General features: G+C 43.4%; 1 protein-coding gene and 1 long non-coding RNA gene across 18 annotated transcripts in view; one reads left to right on the plus strand and one right to left on the minus strand.

Moving 5' to 3' along the window:
• Window positions 1–5,030, plus strand: part of LOC106733017 (uncharacterized) — an 88,098-nt gene extending 83,068 nt beyond the window's left edge. For 3 of the 5 annotated variants that reach the window (XR_012902019.1, XR_012902020.1, XR_012902021.1), the window contains 2 exons: window positions 520–653; window positions 3,385–5,030. This is a non-coding gene — a long non-coding RNA (uncharacterized LOC106733017). The remainder of the gene's footprint in view (window positions 1–519; window positions 654–3,384) is intronic. The other 2 variants (XR_001369265.3, XR_003087196.2) reach the window with 1 other exon arrangement.
• The window catches only part of BZW2 (basic leucine zipper and W2 domains 2), a 95,511-nt gene that overhangs the window by 52,597 nt on the left and 18,216 nt on the right, over window positions 1–24,698 (minus strand). For 8 of the 13 annotated variants that reach the window (XM_075922262.1, XM_075922261.1, XM_075922264.1 and 5 more), the window contains 3 exons: window positions 18,017–18,081; window positions 8,088–8,264; window positions 852–955 (listed from right to left, as the gene is read on the minus strand). In XM_075922262.1, coding sequence (XP_075778377.1) covers window positions 852–955; window positions 8,088–8,264; window positions 18,017–18,081 — 346 coding nt within the window. Of the gene's footprint in view, window positions 1–851; window positions 956–8,087; window positions 8,265–18,016; window positions 18,082–20,904; window positions 20,928–23,645; window positions 23,780–24,698 lie in introns of those variants that run through there. The other 5 variants (XM_075922265.1, XM_075922270.1, XM_075922271.1 and 2 more) reach the window with 5 other exon arrangements.

The raw sequence follows: 24,698 nt of genomic DNA on the forward strand, positions 1-24,698 counted from the left end.
TGTACAAGTCCTGCCAGGGTCTGTATATCAGCTGAACACACTGGCCGGGATAATTGCTTTTATTCTTGTGTACTGTATCCAGTGTTACAATAAATGTTATTTCAATAGTTACATCTGCACACACATGAGATTTCTTTTTTTATTTTAGATTTATATGCAGAATTATAAGGTGTCTCATTTTTCTGTAATGACAACTCATCCTTTATTAGAATATTACACATTATGCACTGCTCTTAATCATTATTTGTCATACTCCACTAAGGAGTTGCATGATTTGAAATATTACTGCACAATGTCTTAAGTTTCATGGCTTATTTGTATCTTTTTCGATTCCTGCAAACTCTTGTGAATAACCATTTTTCCCCCCCTCACATGTAGAGGGGCCACTGATGTCGATTTGATTATTTGTGCAAATCCCAATTACTTGCATGAGGAAGTAGGATTAGGTTTCCATTTTTCAGTCATTACTCTTCTGTGCCATGTGTTCATATAAACTTGCTAAAACCTTTTATTTTTAAGATAACTGCATGTAGAAGAGGACAGCACAAACTGAAGAGAAGAATTGGAAAAAAAACTGATAAGCCTCACAAAAATTGTATGAAAGATAGATGTACAACAGCCCTATAATTGTCTTTCAAAGGAATTGGGACCAGGTAATTCTAGAAATCAATTTTCTTATATAATAGGTTAAAGCTTATAGGTTAGAGGGGACAAAGGCAGATTAGTACGTAATTGTACTGCTTAACTGCTTTCTAATTAGTCTACTGCAAGGTCAATCTGCAGGTTTATCACTACTATCTTTTCCAATGACTTATCAACAGACTACAGTGGCCTGTCCTTCCTACACGGACCTGAGCATAGTTTCGGATAGTGTCATAATCTTCATCTGCAGAGAATACACAGTGGCTGGTCATCTTGGTCTTGTCATTGTCATCTATGCGTGTCCCTCCAGGGGCTAAAAAGGAAGGGGGAAAAAAGCACTACTCAGATAAGGCTCCCAAGACTTATTAAAGCTTATAACCTTTTAAGTATCACTAAGTTCAAGGTGGAATGAAAATGGGCAAGAACAGCCAAGAAAAAGGCAGAGCACTTACGGGCCGTGGTAGCATTTGAGCTGCGTAGAGAAAGTAACAATCAGGATTTCCACACACGGTCATATCCTACAGACGATTGAGAGTCATGATATGAAATCTTGGTTGGCTTTGAGTGTTGAGTGCAGAGTGAGGTCCTGTGGGAATTACTGGGTGGTGCCAACTACCTGAACACACTAGCACCCTTCTGTTCATTTTCATCTCATAACATTTAAAAAGCAGATGTACAGCATCTGGAACCAGGCTGATTCCCAGCTCATGCCCAGTCCCCCCGCTATGCCTCTGACTAATCAAGTAGTCGATGGAAATTCCATTGACTACTCAATTAGCTGATTTAATGCAATTTAATATTTCTACTGCTTACCATACCTAGCAAGTCAAGTACATGTAACCCTATTAAAGAGAGAAGTTACTCATTCTGTGCAGTAACGATGGTCCTTCGAGACTTGTGTCCCCATGGGTGCTCCACTGTTGGTGTTGGGCTTATTCCAGCACCATAGATCAGAGACTTTTACAGCTGTGTCCAGTCAGGCTGCGCATGCACACACACAGTGTTCCTGCCTTTGAAGTTAGCACGTGCAGCCCTCTCTCTTTTTTGATGCCCTCCTGGCAAGTGCCCAAAGAAGCGGGGAGGTGGGCGGGTAGTGGAGCACCCATGGGGGGGAGGGGGGAAGGGGAGACACATCCAAGAGCAATCGTTAATGCACAGAGCGAGTAACTTCTCTTTCTTCTTTGAGTGATGTCCCCATGGGTGCTCCACTGTTGTCGACTGTAGCAGTGCCCATTTAGATGGTAGGTGGGCTTCAGCTAGTTGTTGCAGGCTGTGGAGAGAACCACCGAAGCGACTGTGGTGTCCATTATTGAGCATGGTACATCGCGTAGCACTTCATGAACCTATAGTTAAACGACCATGTGGCTGCTCGATGTTATTTCATGGAGTGACACTCCCCTGAGGAAGGCCATTGACATTGCCATTGCTCTAATGGAATTAGCTTTGGTAGTCATTGGTTCTGCTCTGTTCTGGAGTGAGCAGCAGGTGGTTATAACAGGATGTTATCAATTTTGATATGCGCTGGGAAGAAACTGGTTTTCCCTTGGATCTTTCGGCTATAGATATGAGCAGTCACAGTGATAGTTGAAAAGACTGTGTCCTGTCTAAGTAGAAGACAATGGCCCTTCTCACATCCAGTGTGTATAATATGGCTTCGTCCCTGGAGCGATGCGGTTTCAAGTAGAAAGTGAGAAGGACAAAAGGTTCATGGATATGAAATTGGGAACAAACTTTGGGTAAAGAAGGAGGGGTAGGGTTGCTCGGAGACCTGGTTCTCGGCCTCCTGTCAATGACTGATGGCGCGTGTGCTTTGCTGAATGCTGGGCAACAGCAGCAGCTTAACAGTTTATGCCTCGGTGCCAAGTCTGCCAGTGCTAATGGTGGAGGCATTGGTACCATTGGAACCCTGGGAGATCTGGGGTTAGTCTGCACCATGAGAGGAGGGTTGGGGTTCACCTGGTATCGTCTTGGTGCTGAAGGCGAAAGCCATGCCGGGGGCTCGCAGGGTGCCAAAGATAGTGCCGGTGCTGCCGCAGCTGCCTTTGCTGATTCAGGGCCCTTAGTAGGTGCCCTTTTAAGTGTATGCAGAGCGAGCTTCACAGGCTGTTTAGTGTGCATTTTTTAGCCTGTTAGTGAGGAGGCTCGTGCTTTTTGAATGCCTGAGATGCCTGGTTCATCTTCCTTGCTAATTCATGATGGGAGGGAGTGGGCTTGTGAGGGCTTTGTTTTTTTAAATGTGCTTTTTGCCATGAGGGGCTAGAGAGGTTCCCCTGATGGGATGTCGCATCCAAGCCTTTATTGCCCCTGTTATGCACATGGGGGTCTAGGGCTTTGTCAAAGGACAGCTTGAGTATTCTGAGCTCTCTATCATTGCAAGCTCTCGCTGTCAGGCTGCGACAACATACATATTGTTGTGAAACATGCATCTCTCCTAAGAAGCGTGTGCATTTGCTATGGCCATCAGAGGCTGGCATAGAGTCCTGTCATTTCTCACATTTTTTGAAACCAGAGCCTGACACTTCATCAGGTGGCAGACTATGCGGCTTGATGCTGTAACTCTTATTTATGAGTGAAAGCTCCCTTCCTTTCTTGCTGTCTTTTTTTTTTCTTTTTTGTTTCCTGCAGCTTGGCACTGTGCTGTGGTAAACTAACTATATACAAGCTGAAGTAAAAAAATGTTTTAAACTATCAACTGTTTAACAAAGGAAAAAACTATCTAATTTTCTTTCTTTTGCTCCACAGAAGTGACACAGAGTAAAGAGGTTGGAACTACGTCTGTAGCTGAGGGCAGTGAAGAAGGAACTGAGAGGAATCAGGCTGCGTGCGTTAACTTCAAAGGCGGGAACACCATGGGCCTCACGCACATTTGCAGCCCGACTAGACACTGCTCTGAAAGTCTCCAATATGTGGTGCTGGGACAAGCCCAACACCAACAATGGAGCACCCACAGGGACATCACTCGAAGAAGAACTAGCTTTATTGGCATCAGTTCTGTTCAGTTATGATGTGACCTAATAAAGCTACAAGCAAATAGTGTAGCTATATACGCTTATGCAATCCAACTCCAATCCACATATTAGTTTTTGCAAACAAATCGAAGGGTGCATGTAAACATTCAAAGTTTGCACATACTTTTGAAAGTTCAGTTCTTAAATATGAAATTACTTAAAAACTCCTACATATTTAATACCAAAAATTGATGTATCTTAAACAGACCCAACTATAATTATAGTAACTGTACCATAGTGAGATACAACATAATAGTAATTTATTCCATGAATAAGACCCAGTTCAGTATGCGAACAATCCCAATGATATCAAATTAATTAGGATTATAATCATTTTGTCTCCTCTGCCATGTTTATGCCAATATATTAGGACAGATTTCCAGGAAATAGAGTGGGAGACATTACTTGTTTAGGAGGAAAAAGCAGACAGTGGTAAGAACTGTGTGAAAAAGGTTGATGCAGGCTTTTAAAGCATTCCAAACAGAATTTGAACAAAAAGCTGCTAAAGAAAGCATCCCAGGTAATGTTAATACTGAAAAATATATACCATTATGCTTCAGGAAAAATCAAATATAAAATGAAAAATAGAGTTGCAATTCAAACACAAGTGCTAGTTGATTATTTATTGAAAGCTATTTCTGCCTACCACTCTTCCCCCAACAAATTTGTTCAATTTGTGTCTCTCATCAGCTCTTTTTGGCCCCATTCCTATTGATTTCCCAGTCAATAGACTGTCTCCATTTGTTTGTACTCGTTTCTTATTTCTAGTCTATTAGTGCTGCCAGGTCTTCAGGATACACACAAGTTGAGACAGCATTCCTCAAGGTCTTATTTTATTTTTCACTTTATCCCAGGACTCATGCATTTGTATTTCAAGCTCCTTTTGTAACTACTGCTTGGGTAAGAACTATTAAAGTGGAAGTTTCCTTCGTACATCAAGGATTAAAATCCGTGCTTCAGCAGTAGATTATTTGCTCTTAATTCTCCAGTGGTTGTTGGAGTTAGTGACATGACAGAGTTTTCATCTAACACCCTTATGCTGAAATATTTTTAAGCAGATTTGGGCTGGTTCTATCTAGCTGATCCAGTAACTATGTAACTGGAATAGGAGCTTACTTCTTTTAGAATCTGCCAAGTAACTCAAGAGTTGAGGGAAAATGCTGCTGCACAAAGTCACTGCTATAAAAACACTTGTTGAGATACAAGTAACTGACCTGTATGTCAGGAAACCTCTGAGCTCTCCCTTCATTCCCTGGGGGTGTGTCCACACAGCACCCTTACCTCGAAATAAGTTACGCAATTTGCACTACACAAATTGTGTAGCTTATTTTGAGGTAATTTCAAAATAGCTTATTTTGAAATTTAGCACGGTCTACACAGCCACACATTTTGAAATAAAGAGCTGTTCTGACAAATCCCTTAATACTCATGGAAACGAGGGTTACAGGGATGCCAGAATATCATGCCTATTATTTCAAAAAATTTTTTGAAGTAATGGGCTTGTTTAAAGAGGCGTGTGGAGAGGCGCGGCGTCGGCGCGACCCTCCCCGAGGACCACGCAGGGTTCTCCGCCCGCCCCTCTGGTTTCCCTCACCCGAGGTCTCGTCCTCTTCGTGCTCCCCAGTTACCCAAGAGCCCTGCCCCGAGTCTGGTGGGGTCTGTCCATGCTCGCCTTACGGCGAGAGGCGTCCGCGTTGGCGTGGGGGTAGGGGGACTCGGGCCCTGCCTCACTCCAAGCCCCGACCCAGGGCCCTAAGGTCTGGGGGGGATGTGTCAATCCCCTCAGTCCTGGTTGGTGGGGGACAGAACCCCCTAAACACACCAACCCCCTGGGTTCCAGTACCCTGCCCTGGGTCGCTTCCTACCTCCCCGGCTGCCGGGCCGCCGTGTCGACTGGGTCTCGGGGGGGTCTATGCAGACGGGGTCCGAGGTGCCTCTGTCGGTGCCTCCTCTTCCCGGCTGCGTGTCGGCCTTTCCCCCTGGTCTCTGGCGGGGCGCTCCATTTAAGCGTCCCACTGCCCTGATGTCCTCCGTAGTGGGGTCGGCCCGCCCACTCCGCGGGGGCGGCTGGCCCGCCAGGGCGCCGGCGCGGTTCGGCGCCACAGGCAGTGTCAGCGCCCGGCACTCTGGCACAGCTGGGGGAGCGGCGGTGGAGCCGGGCACAGCTGATCGGGGCTGCTGCTCGGCCCCGCCCGCGGCAGAACAAGCCGCGCATGGCAGGAACCGGCGCGGGGCCGCCGCTTCTCCCCAGCAAGCCGGGGACGGCTCCCGGTGAGTGCGGGGCGCGGGAGCTGCCCCGTCACAAGGCGGAATTGCTATTTCAGGATACTTCCGGTATCCAAAATAGCCCGCTGTCTAGACATAGCCTTGGTGATTTTCTTTAGTCCCTTTCACTTAACTATTTTTATCTTTAAATTCAGACTCTTCAGTGTACCCAACAGTAACCTTTCCCCATATGACCAGTCTTGCACCTCCAGATACATCTCTCCAAACACATCTTTACAACTACAGGCAGTCCCCGAGTTACGCGGATCCGACTTACGTCGGATCCGCAGTTACGAACGGGGCACTTCCTCTCCCTGGTCTCGAGCAAAGCGGCGGCGGAACACGCAGCCAGCTCTGCTCCCCCGCCCCCCCCCCCCCCGTCTGCAGACCAGGGGGAGGGGGAGCAGAGCGGAGCAGAGCAGAGCGGCGGAACGCGCAGCCAGCTGACAGCCCAGAAGTGTCTGGGCTGTCAGCTGGCCGCGCGTTCTGCCGCTCTGCTCTGCTCTGCTCCCCCTCCCCCTGGTCTGCAGACCAGGGGGAGGGGGAGCAGAGCGGAGCACGCGGCCAGCTGACAGCCCAGATGCGTCTGGGCTGTCAGCTGGCCGCGTGCTCCGCTCTGCTCCCCCTCCCCCTGGTCTGCAGACCAGGGGGAGGGGGAGCAGAGCAGAGCGGAGCGGAGCAGAATGGAGCGGAGCAGAGCAGAGCGGCGGAACGCGCGGCCAGCTGACAGCCCAGACGCTTCTGGGCTGTCAGCTGGCTGCGCGTTCCGCCGCTCTGCTCTGCTCCGCTCTGCTCCCCCTCCCCCTGGTCTGCAAACCATGGGGAGGGGGGGGGAAGCAGAGCCGAGCACGTGGCCAGCTGACAGCCCAGACGCGTCTGGGCTGTCAGCTGGCCGCGCGTTCCGCCGCTCTGCTCTACTCTGCTCTGCTCCCCCTCCCCCTGGTCTGCAGACCTGGGGGACGGGGAGCAGAGCAGAGCAAAGCCGCGGAGCCCGAGGGCAGCAGGATAGCCACGGCGCGTCTGGGCTGTCCCGCTGCCCGCGTGTTCCGCCGCTTTGCTCCCCGTCCCCCTGGTCTGCAGACCAGGGGGACGGGGAGCAAAGCAGAGCAAAGCCATGGAGCCCGAGGGCAGCAGGATAGCCACGGCGCGTCTGGGCTGTCCCGCTGCCCCTGTGCTCCGCGGCTTTGCTCCGGACGCCTGTGGTACAGCAGCTGGGGCGCTGCCGGTTGGTCCCGTAGCGCCGCTCTGGGTGCCACTGGACCAACCCAGCAGCACCCCAGCTGCTCTGCCCCAGGTGTCCCCTAGTCAGCAGCTGCTGAAAATGACCAGTGGCTGACTACAGGAAGCCCCTGCCCCGGGCTTCCTGGAATCAGCCGCTGATCAGTTTCAGCAGCAGCTGACTTGGGGATGCCTGGGGTTCTTAAGTTGAATCTGTATGTAAGTCAGAACTGGCGTCCAGATTCAGCCACTGTTGAAACTGATCAGTTTCAGCAGCGGCTGAATCTGGACGCCAGTTCCGACTTACATACAGATTCAACTTAAGAACAAACCTACAGTCCCTATCTTGTACGTAACCCGGGGACTGCCTGTACTGTCATCTCAAACTTAACACCATAGGAAATTCAGCTCATTTTCCTTCCAAACCTCCTTTGTTCCCACTGACAATTCCACGATCTGCCACATCACCCAGGTTCACTACTGCTGTGATACATTTGCTTCCCACATTCAGGCTCTCACCAAATCCTCTTCACACCATACAAAAACTGTCAAAGGCCAGGTCTGTACCAGATCCAGAAGGTCGACTTAAGGTATGCAACTCCAGCTACATAAATAACTTAGCTGGAGTCAGCATACCTTACGTTGAGTCTGGAGTTGTCTTCACAGTGGAAAATAAAATGCCTAGGGCACCAGCACCTGTAAGGACAGCCCCTATTTATCAGTCATCTCTCTTCTACATGGACTGTAAGCTCTTATTTGTGCAGTGGGATTCTCATCTATGACTGGGCATTACCATAATACAATAATAAATAATACCATCACCTATCTGAAGGCAAAGCAAATAAGTACCTAGATAGAATGTAGGGCATAGTTTTTGTGGAGCAAAGTGTACACTATTTAACCACATTTCCCCACTAAAATGTTAGCAGAAAATTTTTCTAGCACAAAGTTTACCTAGCATGCTGCCAGCTATCAGGATATCAAAGAGTGTGTCGGCATAGCGACGATAATCTAGCCTTGAGCCTGTTGAGTCCAGAAACTTGGCTACAGCCTCCAGATCATTCCCAGCTTCATTGAGGCCTTGGATGATTGTATCCCTGAAAACTGTGGGTTCAAATTTCTCCTTTTCATCTAGGAGAAGAAAAAGAAACAAACAGTCAACTAGCTGTCCACATGCCCAGAATAACATATTAGACAACAATTTACATGTCTGTGATATAGAAGCATAACATTTTCCATTCTGGTGATCCTATTTCACAAGTACTGGTTGGCTTTTGTTCTTGGAGAATGGTACTCTCCCCCCCCCCCATCCCCTTGTTTTTTCAAAAACTAAAAAGGAACTTGCTCAATGAAACTAGAGGAAGTGAAATAGAAATGCATTAATGCAAATTAAACTGCATATGTACAATTTTCTATTGCTATTTCTCATTAAATATAGTCAGTATGTTAACTTTAAAATACTGGATATGCAAAGCTACCTCATTAAAAATGCTGCAGGAACTTTCAGGGTTTCTTTGAATGTTAATTGTATCTTAATTCATGTACTGAGATATACACATTTTAAGGAAGAGAAAAAGATCACAATACCAACAAACGCCTATGTACTATGAGTTCGGAAGAGTTTGGGTGCGGGTTTTATGGTGCCACCAGCAGTACTTCAGATTTACAGAAAGTATCATCTCTTCAAATAGAGAAAAATGACAGCCAATTATGCATCACTAGGTTCAGTGGCCTGTACAAACCTGAGTTAAAATGCTCATTTTGATCTCCAGACGTCTCCAAGTCAAGGTATTTAATCATAATGGATGCCCTTGCAAATCCAGATTAATGTTAGACACATCTATATATGTCGCTGCTTCTTTCTTTGATAAACTAACAAGCTGCGAAGAGGTAGCCATGCTGCGAAGAGGTAGCCATGTACACCTTAAACCTTGTAGCAAGGCAAGTCCTGTTTTACTCAAGTGCGCTGGGAATGTCTTACGTCTGAGAACCTGTATACACAACTTTAAATTGACCTATGTTAAGTCATCTTACGGCCAGTATAATAATTCTTACTGTAGTGGATATCCACACAATCTTCTTCCTGTCAGTGGTATGTGTTCTCACTAAAGCACTTCTGCCAGGGCTTCTCACTTCCTTGCTTCCTGCCTAGAGTTGGGCTGCAGGGCAGCCAACCATGGCTTCTCACCTCCAGCAGAGAGAATTGCAACCAGAGTCCAGTCAGCTGCCAGGCTTCTGTCAGGGAACCGATAGCCTGGCCAGCAGCTGTGCTCCCCTCAAGGAGCCAAGAGCCAGGGGGAAGCCAGGCTCCCAGACAGTAGTGTGAAGCTGGGACATGGGGTAGCAGGCCAAGCTGGGAGCCTTGGTAGCAGCCTGGCTTGGAACAGAGACCTAGCAGAGCTACACCATTGGCAAATAGTCAACAGCTAGGTAAAGAATGTGCTGTCCAGACAGCACATCAGCCCTAACTACTCCAACATAACTCCACCTCCATGAGAGGCACGGGGCACATACATCAGAGGGTCAAGGCTGCAGCGTATACATGGACATAATTAGGTCAATGCAAGTTAACTAAATCAACCTAACTGCAGCGTAGACCAGGCATTAGGGTGTTCAAATAGTAACAATCATTAATTTGATAAAGCTTTTTTTGTGTTTTAGAAATGTATATTGGTGCCAAGCTTTAGGGTCTCATAATAGCAATAATTATTTAAGAATACAATAGGACTCTGCATGTGAAGGAAAAACCCTCATTAGGTCTATTAAAAAACTAGATCAAGCAGACAGTCCTGCCATTCCACCCTTAAGCTAACCCTACACAAACTACATCTCCTACTGGAGCGAGTTCCAGAAGCTGTGGGGCACACAATGATTTTCAAACTTCTTTTTTTCCATGACTCAGTTGAAGAAAACTATTGATGCCCATGTTCCAACATAATTTTACTAAAAATGTCCAATTGCACAATACCGTTCATGTAACGCATACACTGTAGTGGTTACATGACTATTAGATAGTCCCTAGAGGCAGGGCCGGCAGCCAGGGCACGCCAACCTCACTCCTGGGGCGTCCCCATCAATCCTGCACTGAGGCTTTTGATAGGATGGGCAGGGGAGAGTTGGTCCATGAGGAGAGCCAGTTTAAAAGCCAGCTGCTCATGCAGTCCAGCTGCCTGCCATCCTGCATTGCTGCCTCTTCTAAAGGGGCAGCAGTGCAGGGTGGGAGCGGCTGGGGGATAGGGTGGTCCAAGCTCCCCACAGACAGAGGCTGCTCTGACCTGAGGATCTTGGACCCCCTGCAGACAGGCTGCCTGTGGCAAGTTGGGGCCACCGTAGACAGAGGCTGCTTTGCAGTAGCCTCCCCTACATACCCTGCAAGTATATGGAGCTGGGAAGAACTGTCTTAAGTCAGCTCCGGCTTCTGCCCACCTCCCTTCCCCACTGCCACTGTAGGAGGCTGAAGCGGGCCCAGGTGGGTCTGCGGAACTGGCTCCCCCCACATATGGGCTTCAGCCCTCCCTCCTCACCCTCCGCTCTGCTGTCTCTATCAGAAGCAGCAGCACAGGGGAGGGGGGCTGGATCCAGGGCTTTTGGGGAGCCAACTTTTAAGCCAGCTCCTCACGGGCATCGGCTCCCACTCTGATACATAGGCAGCAAGGGGGAAAATGTGTGAAGGTGACAAGATTAACAGACTAGCCAGATTTATCATGTATTCGTCTCCATGCTGATATCCCTAAATTTTACTGGAATGTGGAGTCTGGAGTGGGGTTGAGGATGAGAGGTTTGGGGTATTGGAGGCAGCTCTGGCTGGTGGGAGGGGCTTATTTTGAGCAACTCCTGGTCAATGGTGCAGCGGGGGTGGGAGTGCAGGCTAGTGCTCAGGACAAAGTCCATGCTCGGAGCCTTGTGCTCTTCCCCTCCCCCCAAAACACCTAGGAAATGGGCCTGTTGCTGTCCACTTTCGGGGTGCATTACAGTCTGCAGTGCCAGGACATGCAGGTAGCCTGCTTTAGCACCCCCTGCTGATTACCTAATGGCCCTGCAGCAATGACACCTAGTACCACACTTTCCATGCCCCAATACTGAGTTGCGATCCATTGTTTGAAAACCACTCTGCTAGGGTTTTCTCTAGCTTGAACTATATAAAGCAAGCATTTCACCTTAACTTGTATTAATGCCTAATTTGTGCACCAGAATCACAATTTCAGGAGCAGAATTATGAATGCTACCAAACAAGCAAATAATACACAAACTACTCCTCCTTGGACATCAACAGCATGCTAGGTGCTTAACAGACAGTTATGGAGATAAAGTCCACGTCACTAAGAGTTTTAAACCTATGGATATTTGTATATTTTTCAGGCAAGCAGGTTTAGAATACCCAATGTATTACATCTGGAAGGCTTCCCTGTGCCTACCAGTATGGGGGCAGTGGGCCACAGTGCAACAAAAACACCACCGCCCACCACCACTAATATTTTCTACAACAGTTTTAAACTTTTCCTGCCTACAAACATTCTTCCCATCTGGAATGTCCTATTGTTTCCTTCTCTTTAGCAATCTAAAAACATGTGCAGGAAGAGGGTTGTTTTAAGTTGCATGAAGGAATAGGAAAACAACATTTCACTAATGATGTCTAACAACTAAAGTCCCTAGAAATAATGTGCTGAATAAGCTGTCATCATCATTGAACAGGAACAGTGTAAGTTGTCAAGTCCATAAATTAGGGCCAGCAAGCAGTTCCACTCATTTCATTTCTAGAAGTCACCCTTTCTCTCTGTACACATGCATCACATCAGAAAATACACTTGAATCTTCTTCCTCTTTAACAAATGAATCTTAATCATTCAACAAAATGCTCATATGCCAGGAAAACTGAATTTATTCCTTCATAAAATCTATTCTGTCCCCTTTCTGACATCATTTTACTGTACATTTGAACCTCTTTAATTTGGCATGCCTAAGAAAGGGAGCAGGACATTGACCTGGTACTCTGCTCCCAGTGCCACATGTGGCTCTACCCAGCCATCCCCCTGCTCCCAGACACGGGTCTGCCTCCCTCCCCCCACTCCCAGCACTGCTAATACCCCAGCAAGCGTGGAGGAGGAGTGGCTGAGGGCAGGGCCACTTCCTCCTCCCCCTACCAGGGTCCAAAAAAATAAAAGCCACTAAAAACAGCATTCCATAGAAGTGTAGGAGAGACCGCACTAAAACTTTACTAACATTCTCCTGGTTATGCAAGTAACCAAACCCTAGATGCTGGTGTGCAACATTTAGTTATCCCATTCCAGGGAAAGCCCAAAAGAGGACTGTGTCTCAGGGTTTCTCTCACTAACACCACTCTAGTTCCCTTCCTCACTTCAGTAATTTTAACTCCAGGTAACAAAAGCACTGTTAGCAAATGTATGTTAGCAACTGCTTTCATTACCGACAACTAAGCTCTTCAGGGAAGAAACTGTGTGTCTTCATAAATGTCTCCACAACACCCAATACATTTGGGGCACTGCTGTAATGTAGTAACAGCTAAGTAGGAAGCAAACAGACTCTAACTTCTGAAAAAACAAAAATAAAAACAAGCCTCAAGGTTTTTCCACATTGGGCAACTTAATTAGGGAAGGTTAGTTTTGCTGAGGACATGAGAACTCTTCCAACCCCCTTCCCTCAAAAAACCCCGCCAAAAATAACAGTGCCATCAATGAAATGTGCACAGGAGTGGCGTAGTAAGCCACATATTATAGCTATTAGAAGTCCAGGAACACGCAATTCCAAAAACCTCTCCAGAATACATAAATCAGTACTTTAAAGGATGCACATGGAGACTATTTACCTTCCCCCCCAACCCTCTTCTGTTCTGAAATTTGATTTGTCCTTTTCATATGTGTTCATTTTTTTAAATTGTATCCTTTGATATATATGGTTGTGACAATTTTCTTCCACTATTTGATCTGAGGAAGTGGGTCTGGCCCCCGAAAGCTCATCACCTAATAAACCATCTGGTTAGTCTTTAAAGTGCTACATAGTCCTGTATTTTGTTCCTGTTTCCCTTTATTCCCGTAGCTAGTTTGAGCTCATTTTGTGCCTTTGCCTTTCTAATCTTGCCCCTGCATTCCTGTGTTGTTTTCCTATATTCATCCTTTGTAATTTGTCCTACTTCCCATTTTCTATATGACTCCTTTTTTATTTTTAGATCATGCAAGATCTCATGGTTAAGCCAAGCTGGTCTTTTGCCATATGTTCTATCTTTCCGACACAGCAGAATAAGCTTGCTTTTGGGCCCTTAATGTCCCTTTGAAAAACTGCCAACTCTCCTCTGTTGTTTTTCCTCTCAGTCTTGATTCCCATGGGACCTTACCTATCAGCTCTCTGAGCTTACCAAAATCCGCCTTCCTGAAATCCACTGTCTCTATTTTGCTATTCTCCCTTCTACCCTTCCTTACCATTGTGAACTCTGATTTCATGATCACTTTCACCCAAGCTGCCTTCCACTTTCAAATTCTCAACCAGTCCCTCCCTATTTGTTAGGATCAAATCTGGAACAGTTTCCCCCCAGTAGCTTTTTCAACCTTCTGAAATAAAAAGTTGTCTTCAATGCAGTCCAAGAACTTATTGGATAGTCTGTGCTCCGCAGTGTTATTTTCCCAACATATATCTGCATAGTTGAAGTCCCCCGTAACCACCAAATCTTGGACTTTGGATGATTGTGTTAGTTGTTTTAAAAAAACCTCATCCACTTCTTCCACCTGTGTAGGTGGCCTGTAGTAGACTCCTAGCATGACATCACCCTTGTTTTTAATTAGCTACAAGCAACCAATATCATGTAACTGTTCCTATAAACTGTAAACCAGAGCAGTCAAACTCCAGATAAAACAACAAATAATAGAATCAATTACTACAGCAGCCAGGATATAGCTGTAATTCATATTTTTTCCTCATACACATTTTGCTAACAGTGATTTCCGTAGTATCTTACTCATTATTACCAATTGTTCTCTTTCACAAATTGTTCTCTTTCTAGCATAATTCTTGTTAAGCAGCCCTTTACTGGCCAAGTTCCTAGACTAATCATATATCCTACAGCAGCAAATGATCTGTGAAATACATTTTGAGATGTGTCTGTGCACATACTATGTTCTATTTCACTAAAATACCTTGGTGACATTAGCAATCCCGATGCCAGCTCATGCCAAGTCTCTAGGCCTCAATGAACACTGACAAATGCATAGCTGGAAACCAGTACGATTAAAATAGACATTCCAATTATAAGAATGTGTTTAGACTGTATGGAATCTTATAGGACACTGTATGTATTAATCCTACTTATATCTGCATTCTATATTATAATGTTTAAATGTTTGCTAAGACTGTTAATCCTACAAAGTCAGGAGAGAAGCACTTTACTAAGTGTGAAACGCTAGCATAACACGAATTTTTATCTTCTCTCCCAACAAAAGGAGGTTTACAGACATCCGAGAAGTCACTGTGGACAAAAGACTTTGTAAATTGCTTCCTCTAAACCTCAGAAGAGAGTATCATACAAGCCGTCATTCCGTCATAGCTTGAATACTAGGAGAAGGGAATAAACATACCTGCTGAGAAGTTATCCTTATACTGCTTGAACTTGGAGGGACAAAGATTTCAAAGCATAAGCAAAGAATCCCCAGTTGTTTAGTTTGAGTTAGCCCTAAAGGGCATATAAATCTTGCATATTATATCAACTATCATCATCTTTTGGAACCCAAGATAGTATTCATTTTTATGTATGTGTGTACCTACTCTAGCCTTGTAACTCACATTTCTTTTCTTACTTAATACTTTTGATTAGTTTATTGGTTAGTTTATTTGATTAATTTATTGGCTACAAGCACAGTCTTTGGTGAGAAACCTAGAATGCACTTGACCTGGAGTAACTTTGGGTCTAGAAGTCACCTGAATATTGTTGTGGATTTTGATGTAGGGGACCATGTGTCACAGAGGCAGGTTTGCCTGCGTGGTAAGACAGATCTGAGTACCCTCGGTGACTTTCTGTGGATCCCTATCAAGACTATTATAGTGTCTGAAGTTCATATTTGTTCCTTGGTTAATAAAATCTAAGTACAAAACATACCACTAGTTCAAGGTTTGTGCCCTGTTTCTTTAATAAAATCTAAGTACAAAACATACCACTAGTTCAAGGTTTGTGCCCTGTTTCTTGGCAATCTGCCCTGAAGTTGGCACCTGGGGCCATGAGCCACTCCGAAGAGCGTGACAATCTTGATAAGTGGCATTAGCATTAGACAGACTGAAACGTAGTAGTGGAGTGTAATGGTCAGCCTGCCCGGTCACATAGCATGGTCCTTTAAGGAGGTTGACAGGTCTGATGCATATTTTACACACACGTACCCTCAGATACCTTTAACCCAATATCTTCCAGGAAGTGGTCATGGACATAAGAAATGTTTCCCAGGGACAGAAACCTTGCAGAGGGGGTGTCACGTTACTGGATTTTAGGGAAGCAGCCAGATTACTGCTGCACCTATGGGGGGGGTGTTTGCCCCAAAAGTTGGTACAAAGGTGGCCATGTGAGGTGTCAAATGAAAGCTTATCTTATACTGATTCTATATATGCTATTCATGTGATTGTATAATGTCTGTGTGTGAAGTTATAAGCATGTACTTTGTTTGGATACTGAATGTTCCTCTATATGTGGTTGAACTATGGGCAAAGCAGCTCAGCCTATGGACATGCTAATGAGTAAGTCTCTTTGGAACAATAGCCCTCTATAGGCCAAGGACACACCTCAAGAATGGTGACAGATACCTAGAGGCTACCAGCAGGGAACACAGGGATAGGCCACGGGCCAGGTGACCTGCTGCAGCCAAGAAGAGACCAGGAAATATGCCATGTAGCAGCCTCCATTTTGTCTTCAGATCTGCTCCTGACCCCAGATGCGGCCTCGCAGGGAATCACGAGCCGGGAAGCACCGTGGACCCATCCGGACATAGGATGTACACCAATGACTTTTGAGCCAGCAGTTATAACATCTCTGCTAATGTATGATACTTTAACAACCTTGCTTCCATGCTTTTTGTTCTTTTCGTAATAAACCTTTAGATTTTAGATTCTAAAGGACTGGCTCAGTGTGACCTTGTGGGTAAGGTCCAGAGGGTAAATTGACCTGGGACCTATGGCTGGTTTCTTGGAACCAGACAGAACTTGTTCGGGGAAGGTGAGATTTGGCTCTAAAACCTCTCACCTGTTTATGAGGCCCGGGGCCATCTGCGGTACAGATATTGCTGGAGTGTCGAAGGGGTTTAGCTTGTGAGGCTTCTGGCTGGCTGAGCGGGCAGCTAAAGTGCTCTGTGGGACTGGTTTGTGGCCTATTTGGGAGGGTCTCCAGTCTGGGGGCTATAGAGAGCCCCAAATTTGAGCAATTCACCCTGAGCAGATGCCCTCAGCTATATCCACACCCAGCCCGGACCTCCACAGGGGGTAAAGCCAACCTCCCTCTCTCACATCACTAATTGGGGATGAGGTGAGAAAAGGGGACCAGCATTAAGTAGACACCAGGAGATACTGGCAGGGAAAGCTGGCCTGCTGAGAAGCCTGAAGGCTTAGGAAAAGGGGCTAACTGGGGGTGAACTAATAAAGGCTACACAACTGGCTAATCAGCAACCAAGCTCCCATGTAAAGAGAAAGTGTTGCAATAATTAATACAACTCAGTATTGAGGAGAGCTGGGGACCCCTGCTTAAGGAAGGATTGAAAACAGGAAATCCTGAAAGGGACCCAGAAGGATGTCTAGATCGGAGACTGTTTCCGATGCACAAAACAAGAGTGCCTCCTGAAAGAAGGATTAACAGCCTCCTAAACTGGACAAAGCCTCAGGCAACAAATATCCTCAAGTATATTTGAGTGAGTTTGTGCTTATGACTTATTAATAAATGAGACTTTAAGAAGGGGCGCATTCTTTGATTACAAAGATCTGTCTGGACTTTTGTAACCCAGGTGAAGAGAAGTAAAACAGGGATCACCTGACACTCCATGCCTGACAGAGGGAGGGTGTCCTGTGTGATCTCCTCACCACCACAGACATCATATACTTTCACAATTTATGGAATTCTGAAAATAATGAGGGAAGATACTTGGTCATATTTAGACAAAATATTAAATGATTAAAGGCCCATCTCAAAAAGGAATTTAATTTGTGGTAGTTTAATTGAATAAAAAAAATCTAACATTTAAAATTCATAGTTGCAGTAAAAAAATAAATATTGGGAAAAATGTATCCGTGTTCAAAGAATAGTACATTTTTCAGACTAATCTTGAGAAAGCACTGTATGTCCTTGGGATACTTTAGAGGTAGGAAGTGACCTGCATTTTAGAAATTATGGGCCCACTTTGGAGGATTACACAGATTTGACTCTAAAAACCTTATCAGTTGAAGTTCATTTCTGAATGTGGTATCTAAGGAACACTTGGTAGTGGTGCTTTCTTAATCAACCATTTGCCTTTACAGCAGCTGGAAGAAGTGTCTAATCATCATCAACCATTCTTCCTAATATCCAAATCCTCTGTAATCCTGGTTAAAAACTTGCTCTTCCTAGAGACTACTGCATCCTATTACAAACACAACTAAGCTCCAAGTATCTTACATGTAGTCCTAAATGTATATAAAAAGCATAACTTTAGCTACATTAAAAATACTAACAGCATCCTTAACATTGTTGGAAAGATAAAGTGGGTAGGAGGAAACAGCTTAACCCTACTAAACTTCAGTTACTCCATTTGTTCATTTTTAGTACTTCAACATCAGTACTTCAAATGAGAGGACAGCAGGCAATGCTCTCTATGACACTGGTAATTCTAGTCACCTTCATGAAGAGGAAAAAAAGAAAGCATTTGTCCTACCCCTCTTCCTAGTTTTGAACCGCTGGCCTGTTAGCACCGGCTTCTGATGTTTATTCATAAAATTTCTGCAAGAGAAGGAAAAAGAGTTTAACTATGTATATAATTTTAATCAGAGTACTCAGACAGACACGTGATAATAATGGAAAAAAAACTCTACAGGATCCAGGAACACTGATGAAAAACGCATGTGAAAATTAGTTTTCATTATTTTAAAGACAAACACCACTATGAATTTAACATAATTTGATTGAAATGTGTTTCTTGAAGTTTGGTTCATGACAGTACCATAAAAATGGAAGCTTTTATTCCGCACAGAAATTTACTAGACAGTCTCAAAAATTATACCGTCACAACCTCATTTGTTTTGCCTCTATTTCAAGAGATATTGAGAAATTACAGTATTAGATGAGTCTCAGGACCCAGAATAATCATTGATCTAATAAGGACTGGCTTTAACCAGCCACGTGATCTTTAGGACCAGAACTCGTACATTCGTATAAATTAGCATAATCATTATAATAGAATTTCTTGATTTCTAAAGACAAAACCAAACTAAAACCCAGCAATACTTAAGTCTAGATTGAAACTTTATAATCTGACCTGGGCAAGGGACAATATGCTACTTCACTGACTAGGGAGCAGCCCTGTAATTTACATGAGGACAATTCCTCCCATAACTGCCCCTCACTCTGAGGAAGTAATTTACTACATCTTACCAACAACCACAGGACATACCACACTAATACCAACCCTGGTACTTTCCCTTGCAACAAACCCCGTTGCCAGCTTTGTCCACATATTCACTCTGCTGACACCATTATTGGGCCTAACCAAGCGAGTTATAAGATCAAGAATACATATTCCTGCGCCTCCAGAAATATAATCTATGCTATCATGTGCCGAAAGTGTCCGTCTGCTATGTACATTGGACAAACGTCTCAGACACGTCGCCAAAGAATCAATGCCCACAAAACAGACATTAAACAGGATCACAAAGAAAAAACAGTTTCTTGCCATTTCAACCAGAAAGGACACTGTCTTAATGACCTAATCACATGCATCCTACTTCAGAAGACATTCAAATCTGCACTTGAAAGGGAATCCTCTGAACTGGCATTCATGCTAAAATTCGACACTCTCCGCGGGGGGCTGAACAAAGACCCCCAACTACCTTACCCATTACAAAGATAGCTTCCCCAATTATCACCTCTAATACCATTAACTCACAGACATCTCCCCTTCCCCACCTCTAATATCATTAACTCACAGGCATTCACCTTCTCCTCCCCCCCCCCCCCCACATCCCCCTTCTGTTCTGAAATTTGATTTGTCCTTTTCATATGTGTTCATTTTTTTAAATTATATCCTTTGGTATACAGGCAGTCCCCGGGTTACATGGATCCGACTTACATCGGATCCCTACTTACAAACGGGGTGACACAATCCCGCACTAGCTGCTTCCCCCCAGCAGACCAGGGAGACGCGGAGCGGCTTTTCTCAGCAGACACCTCAGCTTGAGAATAAAGGACTGAGGGAATTGAGGTGTGGGAGAATAGAACTGAGCTCTGGAGAAATGTTTGGCTAGAGTTTCCCCTACAATATGTACCAGTTCTGACTTCCATACAAATTCAACTTAAGAACAAACCTACAGTCCCTATCTTGTACGTAACCCGGGGACTGCCTGTATATGGTTGTGACTATTTTCTTCCACTATTTGATCTGAGGAAGTGGGTCTGGCCCACGAAAGCTCATCATCTAATAAACCATCTTGTTAGTCTTTAAAGTGCTACATAGTCCTGTATTTTTTTTCAGAGCAGTTTACTCATGCGCCCATCAACTACTCAAGCTAGCAGGAAGGGGAGCACGGAGGCATGGATCCTCCCATTCTCTGCTACTTCCTTGCCCATTAGCTTGCAGGGAGAAAACCCTCTGCTGTTCTCATAGAAAGACTAAAAATCTGAGCAAGGAAGGAAGGGGAGCTTAACCCCCAGCCTGGACAGCACAGCAACAATCTAATCCTTAGTGATGCAAAACAAGTGACTACTCTCCTTTGCACAGAATTCCAAAGAAATCAGTCTCAGTCCTACAACCAGGAAGTTTACAGGATCAAGTCTTTGGGAAACACTTTTCCCAAAACACCCAACATATTTTCCTGCCCCATTCAAACGTATTTAACATCAGGACTTGCTTATTAGGTACTGAAGAAATGGAAAGAAATCATCGCCTTCTGTGTGCTGCACAAACAGTATCTAGTTTTCCTCCATCAGCAATTTTGTATTTAAATAGATACTTAAACCTAGATGGCGTTTTATTAAATAATATCAAGCTAGGATGACTATAGGGCCTAAATTACTGGAGAGTATCCCTTACTAATAAGCCTCAATTTCTGAGAGATTAATATGGCAATTTTGATTAAACAGCATATTAGCTGTTTAGCACTACTATTCTTCAATTTTGGGTACATGTGATTTAATTACATAGTTATATTTTACCTAAAGCATCACACCCCATATCATCAAATGACTGCAAGTAAGTAATAAGAGTGAATATAATGAAATTTCATTGCACCTAGCAGCTCTCTCCTGCCCCAACCTCCCCACAGATTAGGGCATTGTTTGGACTTGGCCAGCAGTTTCTCATCATTCAGGACATAAAACTTTACCAAGATTTGACATGTGAGAGTATCCAAAAGTTTTAATTAACCCAAAACAAGTGTTCGTGATAGTCCAAAACAAAAACAAAAAACCAACCCACAGTAAGTTTAATATGCACCACATCCCAACTACTTCATTTCATGCTCATTTGTTTACAAAAAAAATATATAATTTTTTTTTTCTTACAGCAATTTTCACTCATGCTACTGGTTTCAAAGCACATATTACACATACCATTATTTCCTCCAGGTCTGAACAAAATGAATTCTTGAGTTCACAGATAGAATCTGTCAATCAATTACAAATTACTTTACAGAGTGCAGAAACAGAAACTGACAGTTAACTGGTTTTCTTTATCCCAATAAATTAGTTTTTGAACAACTCACAACTGCTCTGTAATGATATAATCTACTCCAATTTCTGAGATGTCTAACTTGTTCAGTTATAAGGGTGGTCAATTAACTGGATCACCCTTACATTTATTTAATGTAAATATTATAAAATTAACTTAATTAAAAATAATTGAAATTAATCACTATTTAAATCACATTGTAGAAAAAATAAAATATTTAAATTGTTAAACAATGGTAGAACACCATTTTCAAATGTAATTATTTCAGTTATAAAACAATACAAAAGCTATACACTGCTCATTTTATACTATTTTCTATTACAAATATTTCACCAATAAAACAAAATAAACTGCATTTTTCAATTCATCTCAGACAAGTACAGTCAGTCCTCCTACTTGTTCAACAAATTATTATAACAAATGAATTAGTGTACATTTACAGGAAATAACGCTTCCTGATTCTTCTTTACAGTATCACCTGAAAATGGCATAATTGTAGCCTGCATTGCAAGGTATTTCCATGCCCGATATGATAAACATTCCCATGTCCCTTCACACTTTGACTTGTAGGCTCTAAAATTTCACATTGTTTTAAGTTAAAAAAAAATCTACATTTGTAAGTTACACTTTCATGATAAACAGATTATATTCTATGTATTCATATGATGTGAACTGACACTATTTTTTATTTTTATTTTTACAGTGAAAATATTTATAAAAAAATATAAAGCGAGCACTGGAGCTCTGTATACTTTCGCATTCTGTATTGTCATTAAAATCAATCTATTTGAAAATGTAGAAAAACCCTAAATTATAAACTGAAATAGGTATTCTGTTATTGTTTAACAATGCATTTAAAATTATGATAATCACAACGTTTTAAATCTCACAATTGTCAAAGTTAGACAGGACTCACAGATTTGTCAGACCGCTCTGTTTATTCAGCAAAGCTGCTCTGCTAAATTAACCCAGAAAATGTGAGTGCCATACAAGGTTCAAACCCCTTGATTTATACAGTCAAAAGAAAGGCAAGTTAACAGGATTAAAAGGAGTAGCAAAACTTCACGTGATTAGTGTCAGACTTAGTCAAGTATCTTCATTTCAACATCAAGCACACAGCAATCTCCGGTCCATATCTCCCTGGTTATTTTAATTGCTTTCTGCTTAACACTTAATGTTCCTTTTCCTGTTAACTCAGGCCCACCTGGCTAGCACATTGATCTGCATACCTGTTCAGAGACAAACAGTATTCCTTCAACTTATTCAATTATTACAGCACAATTCATCTTTCTACTTTCACACAATTAAATGTGATTTTTAATCGTTTGACAACCTTAGTTATAATATCATTAGCTGGCCGCTCTGTTGATCATTCAAACAGTGTATCAATTTTGTAACTCAGTAGAGTGTTTTCTAATCCAGGATTATGATTTACCAAGGGGTAGAAAATGCCAGCACAATACCTGAGAAAGATAGAGGAAAGGGCCAGAAAAGTTGAGGCATGACTGGCTTTTCTTGCTTGAAGTCATAAAAGCAGCAAAGAGCCAACCAGCAGTAACAATATACTATATTGAAAATACATTCTCTCAAAAACAAACCAGAAATTTAATCAGAAATTTAAAAAGTTTCAAAGATACTACACTGCACAGCCAAACCTCTTGCAATGCACTTGCTCACTTACATTTTTGGAGTTAAAAATCAAGAATGGTGAAGCTTAGAAAGTGTTATAGGAGCTGAGACTGTCCATTGAGCAGAGTCCAGCAGTCTGTCTTGTGGAATGCTCAGGGATTTCACAGGAAAACAACAGAGCAAGACAAACATACCTCTTTACCAACTGACAGCAAATCTAGAGCACCAATAAATGCTTTCTATGTGATTAGACAAAGAATACCGTAACCAATGTCCACAGTTTTAAGTCTTCTACCTAGTGATGGCTAGTTCTGATATTTATTTTGCCTGTTCTTTGTTTCTGAAGTGTTTTTAGTTACAGATTAACAAGGCTACTACCCGAGACCTGCTTCACTTGTGTGTAACAACCCATTTGTGGAAGTTTGGTATGTACAGAAGAACAAAAAAATAAAATAAATCTGCACTTCCTCAAGTCTACTACTAATAATGGATTTTATGTTTGTGTTTCTGCAGTTTTGGTTGGAAAGAATGTTCTATCACTGTCTGTAGCAGACATCAGGATGTTAAGTTTCAAGAGGATACAAAAACCTTCCATCAGTCTGGGAAAGAAAACAAAGCAAACCACACAGTACGCATTAAAGAATCCTATGGTCACAGTCCTTCAGAGCATAAACAAGCCAGTAGACTGGTATTAATATGCCTTAACTCCTTCAGTTAAAAAACCACCAGCTTAAAAGACTGAAAACCTAGCCTTACTTTACTGGGTAAGGTGGCAACAAGCCTTCCTAGCAGCTGTTCAGTCTTCTGTTTTTACATTCATTTCTATTTTTCTGCATTTCCCTTGTGGTGTGGAATGGGAGGGGGGGGGGGGGTCTTTTTCCATTACTAAAAACATTTTTCACATTCCTGAAGCTTGACAATTAGATTTTAAAACTCTTTTTCAAGAAATGCCTGTTAATAGAACCTGGGAACAAACAAGTAGAACAAGACTTACCACTTGCGGTAAATGTAATCAACAAAGATTGAGTAGAACTGCAGTGACTCTTGAGTAGTTATTAGTAGGAGCATAGGATTTGCCACCTTCTATATTTAGCTTGAAACGCACTACACTCTAATCTGCTCTAGTGAGGGTCAGCCTTTATAAGACACTCACTAAAGTACTGGCCCAGGAGCAAAAGCACTTTAATCAGGAAATTGCAGAAGCACTAGCCTGAGCAAAACAGTTTCTCCCTGAAGAGCTAAATCTAAAACAGTGCAGTGTAATACATTGCAAGCCAGATTTTACAGTTCTGTTAACAAATAAATAAAATGCTTATGGATGAAAAATTTATTTAAAAAGTTTTGAAATGAAAATGTATCCATGAAGGTTTCCCTTAAGTGTTTATTTTAAAGCAACTCCTGTATCGATACTATCAGGACTGCAGATAAATATCTACATCTTCAATTTTAAGCTGTATACAATGTGTTTCCCACATCAAAGTGCACCTGTCATGTATCAGGAGACAAAGTCCTCAGGATCTTGAACTCCATCCTGAAATGAGCCAATTTTCAGGAAGCTCAGTACCAAAGGAGGGTTTTGTAATTCCAGCTGGAAGAACTCTGCCTCTGGGAACAGAGAAGTGTTGAGGGATAGAAAAAACACAGGAAGCAGAGGCTCTCACCCAGCTGGAGTTTCACAGAAGTCAGGAGAGGCTGAGCAGAGGCTGGGGCACACACCTACCACGATTCTCTCTTCAGAACCAAAAAGATCTCTTTGTTGAAATTAATGCTGACAAGAGCAGTCTTGATTTCTGCCCTATGTCCTAAAATAGTTCCCAGACAGGAGAGTATTTCCAAGGCAGAGCTAGGACAAAGCAAGTTGGACAATATCACAGGGCAGCCCTTATGTCTCAGGAGGCATCTCTATGGATCCTGGGGATAAGCAAGGACTGGAAGCTCTTCAAACTCATCTCCAAAATTCACTGAACAAGACGAACCTTGCCTAGCTCTTTGGTTTCTCTGACCTCCTCCACCCCATGCATGCATAGGGGGCTTTTAGCAGTACTTA

Source organism: Pelodiscus sinensis, chromosome 2 (assembly GCF_049634645.1).
Source record: "Pelodiscus sinensis isolate JC-2024 chromosome 2, ASM4963464v1, whole genome shotgun sequence".
NCBI classification, from domain to species: domain Eukaryota; kingdom Metazoa; phylum Chordata; order Testudines; family Trionychidae; genus Pelodiscus; species Pelodiscus sinensis.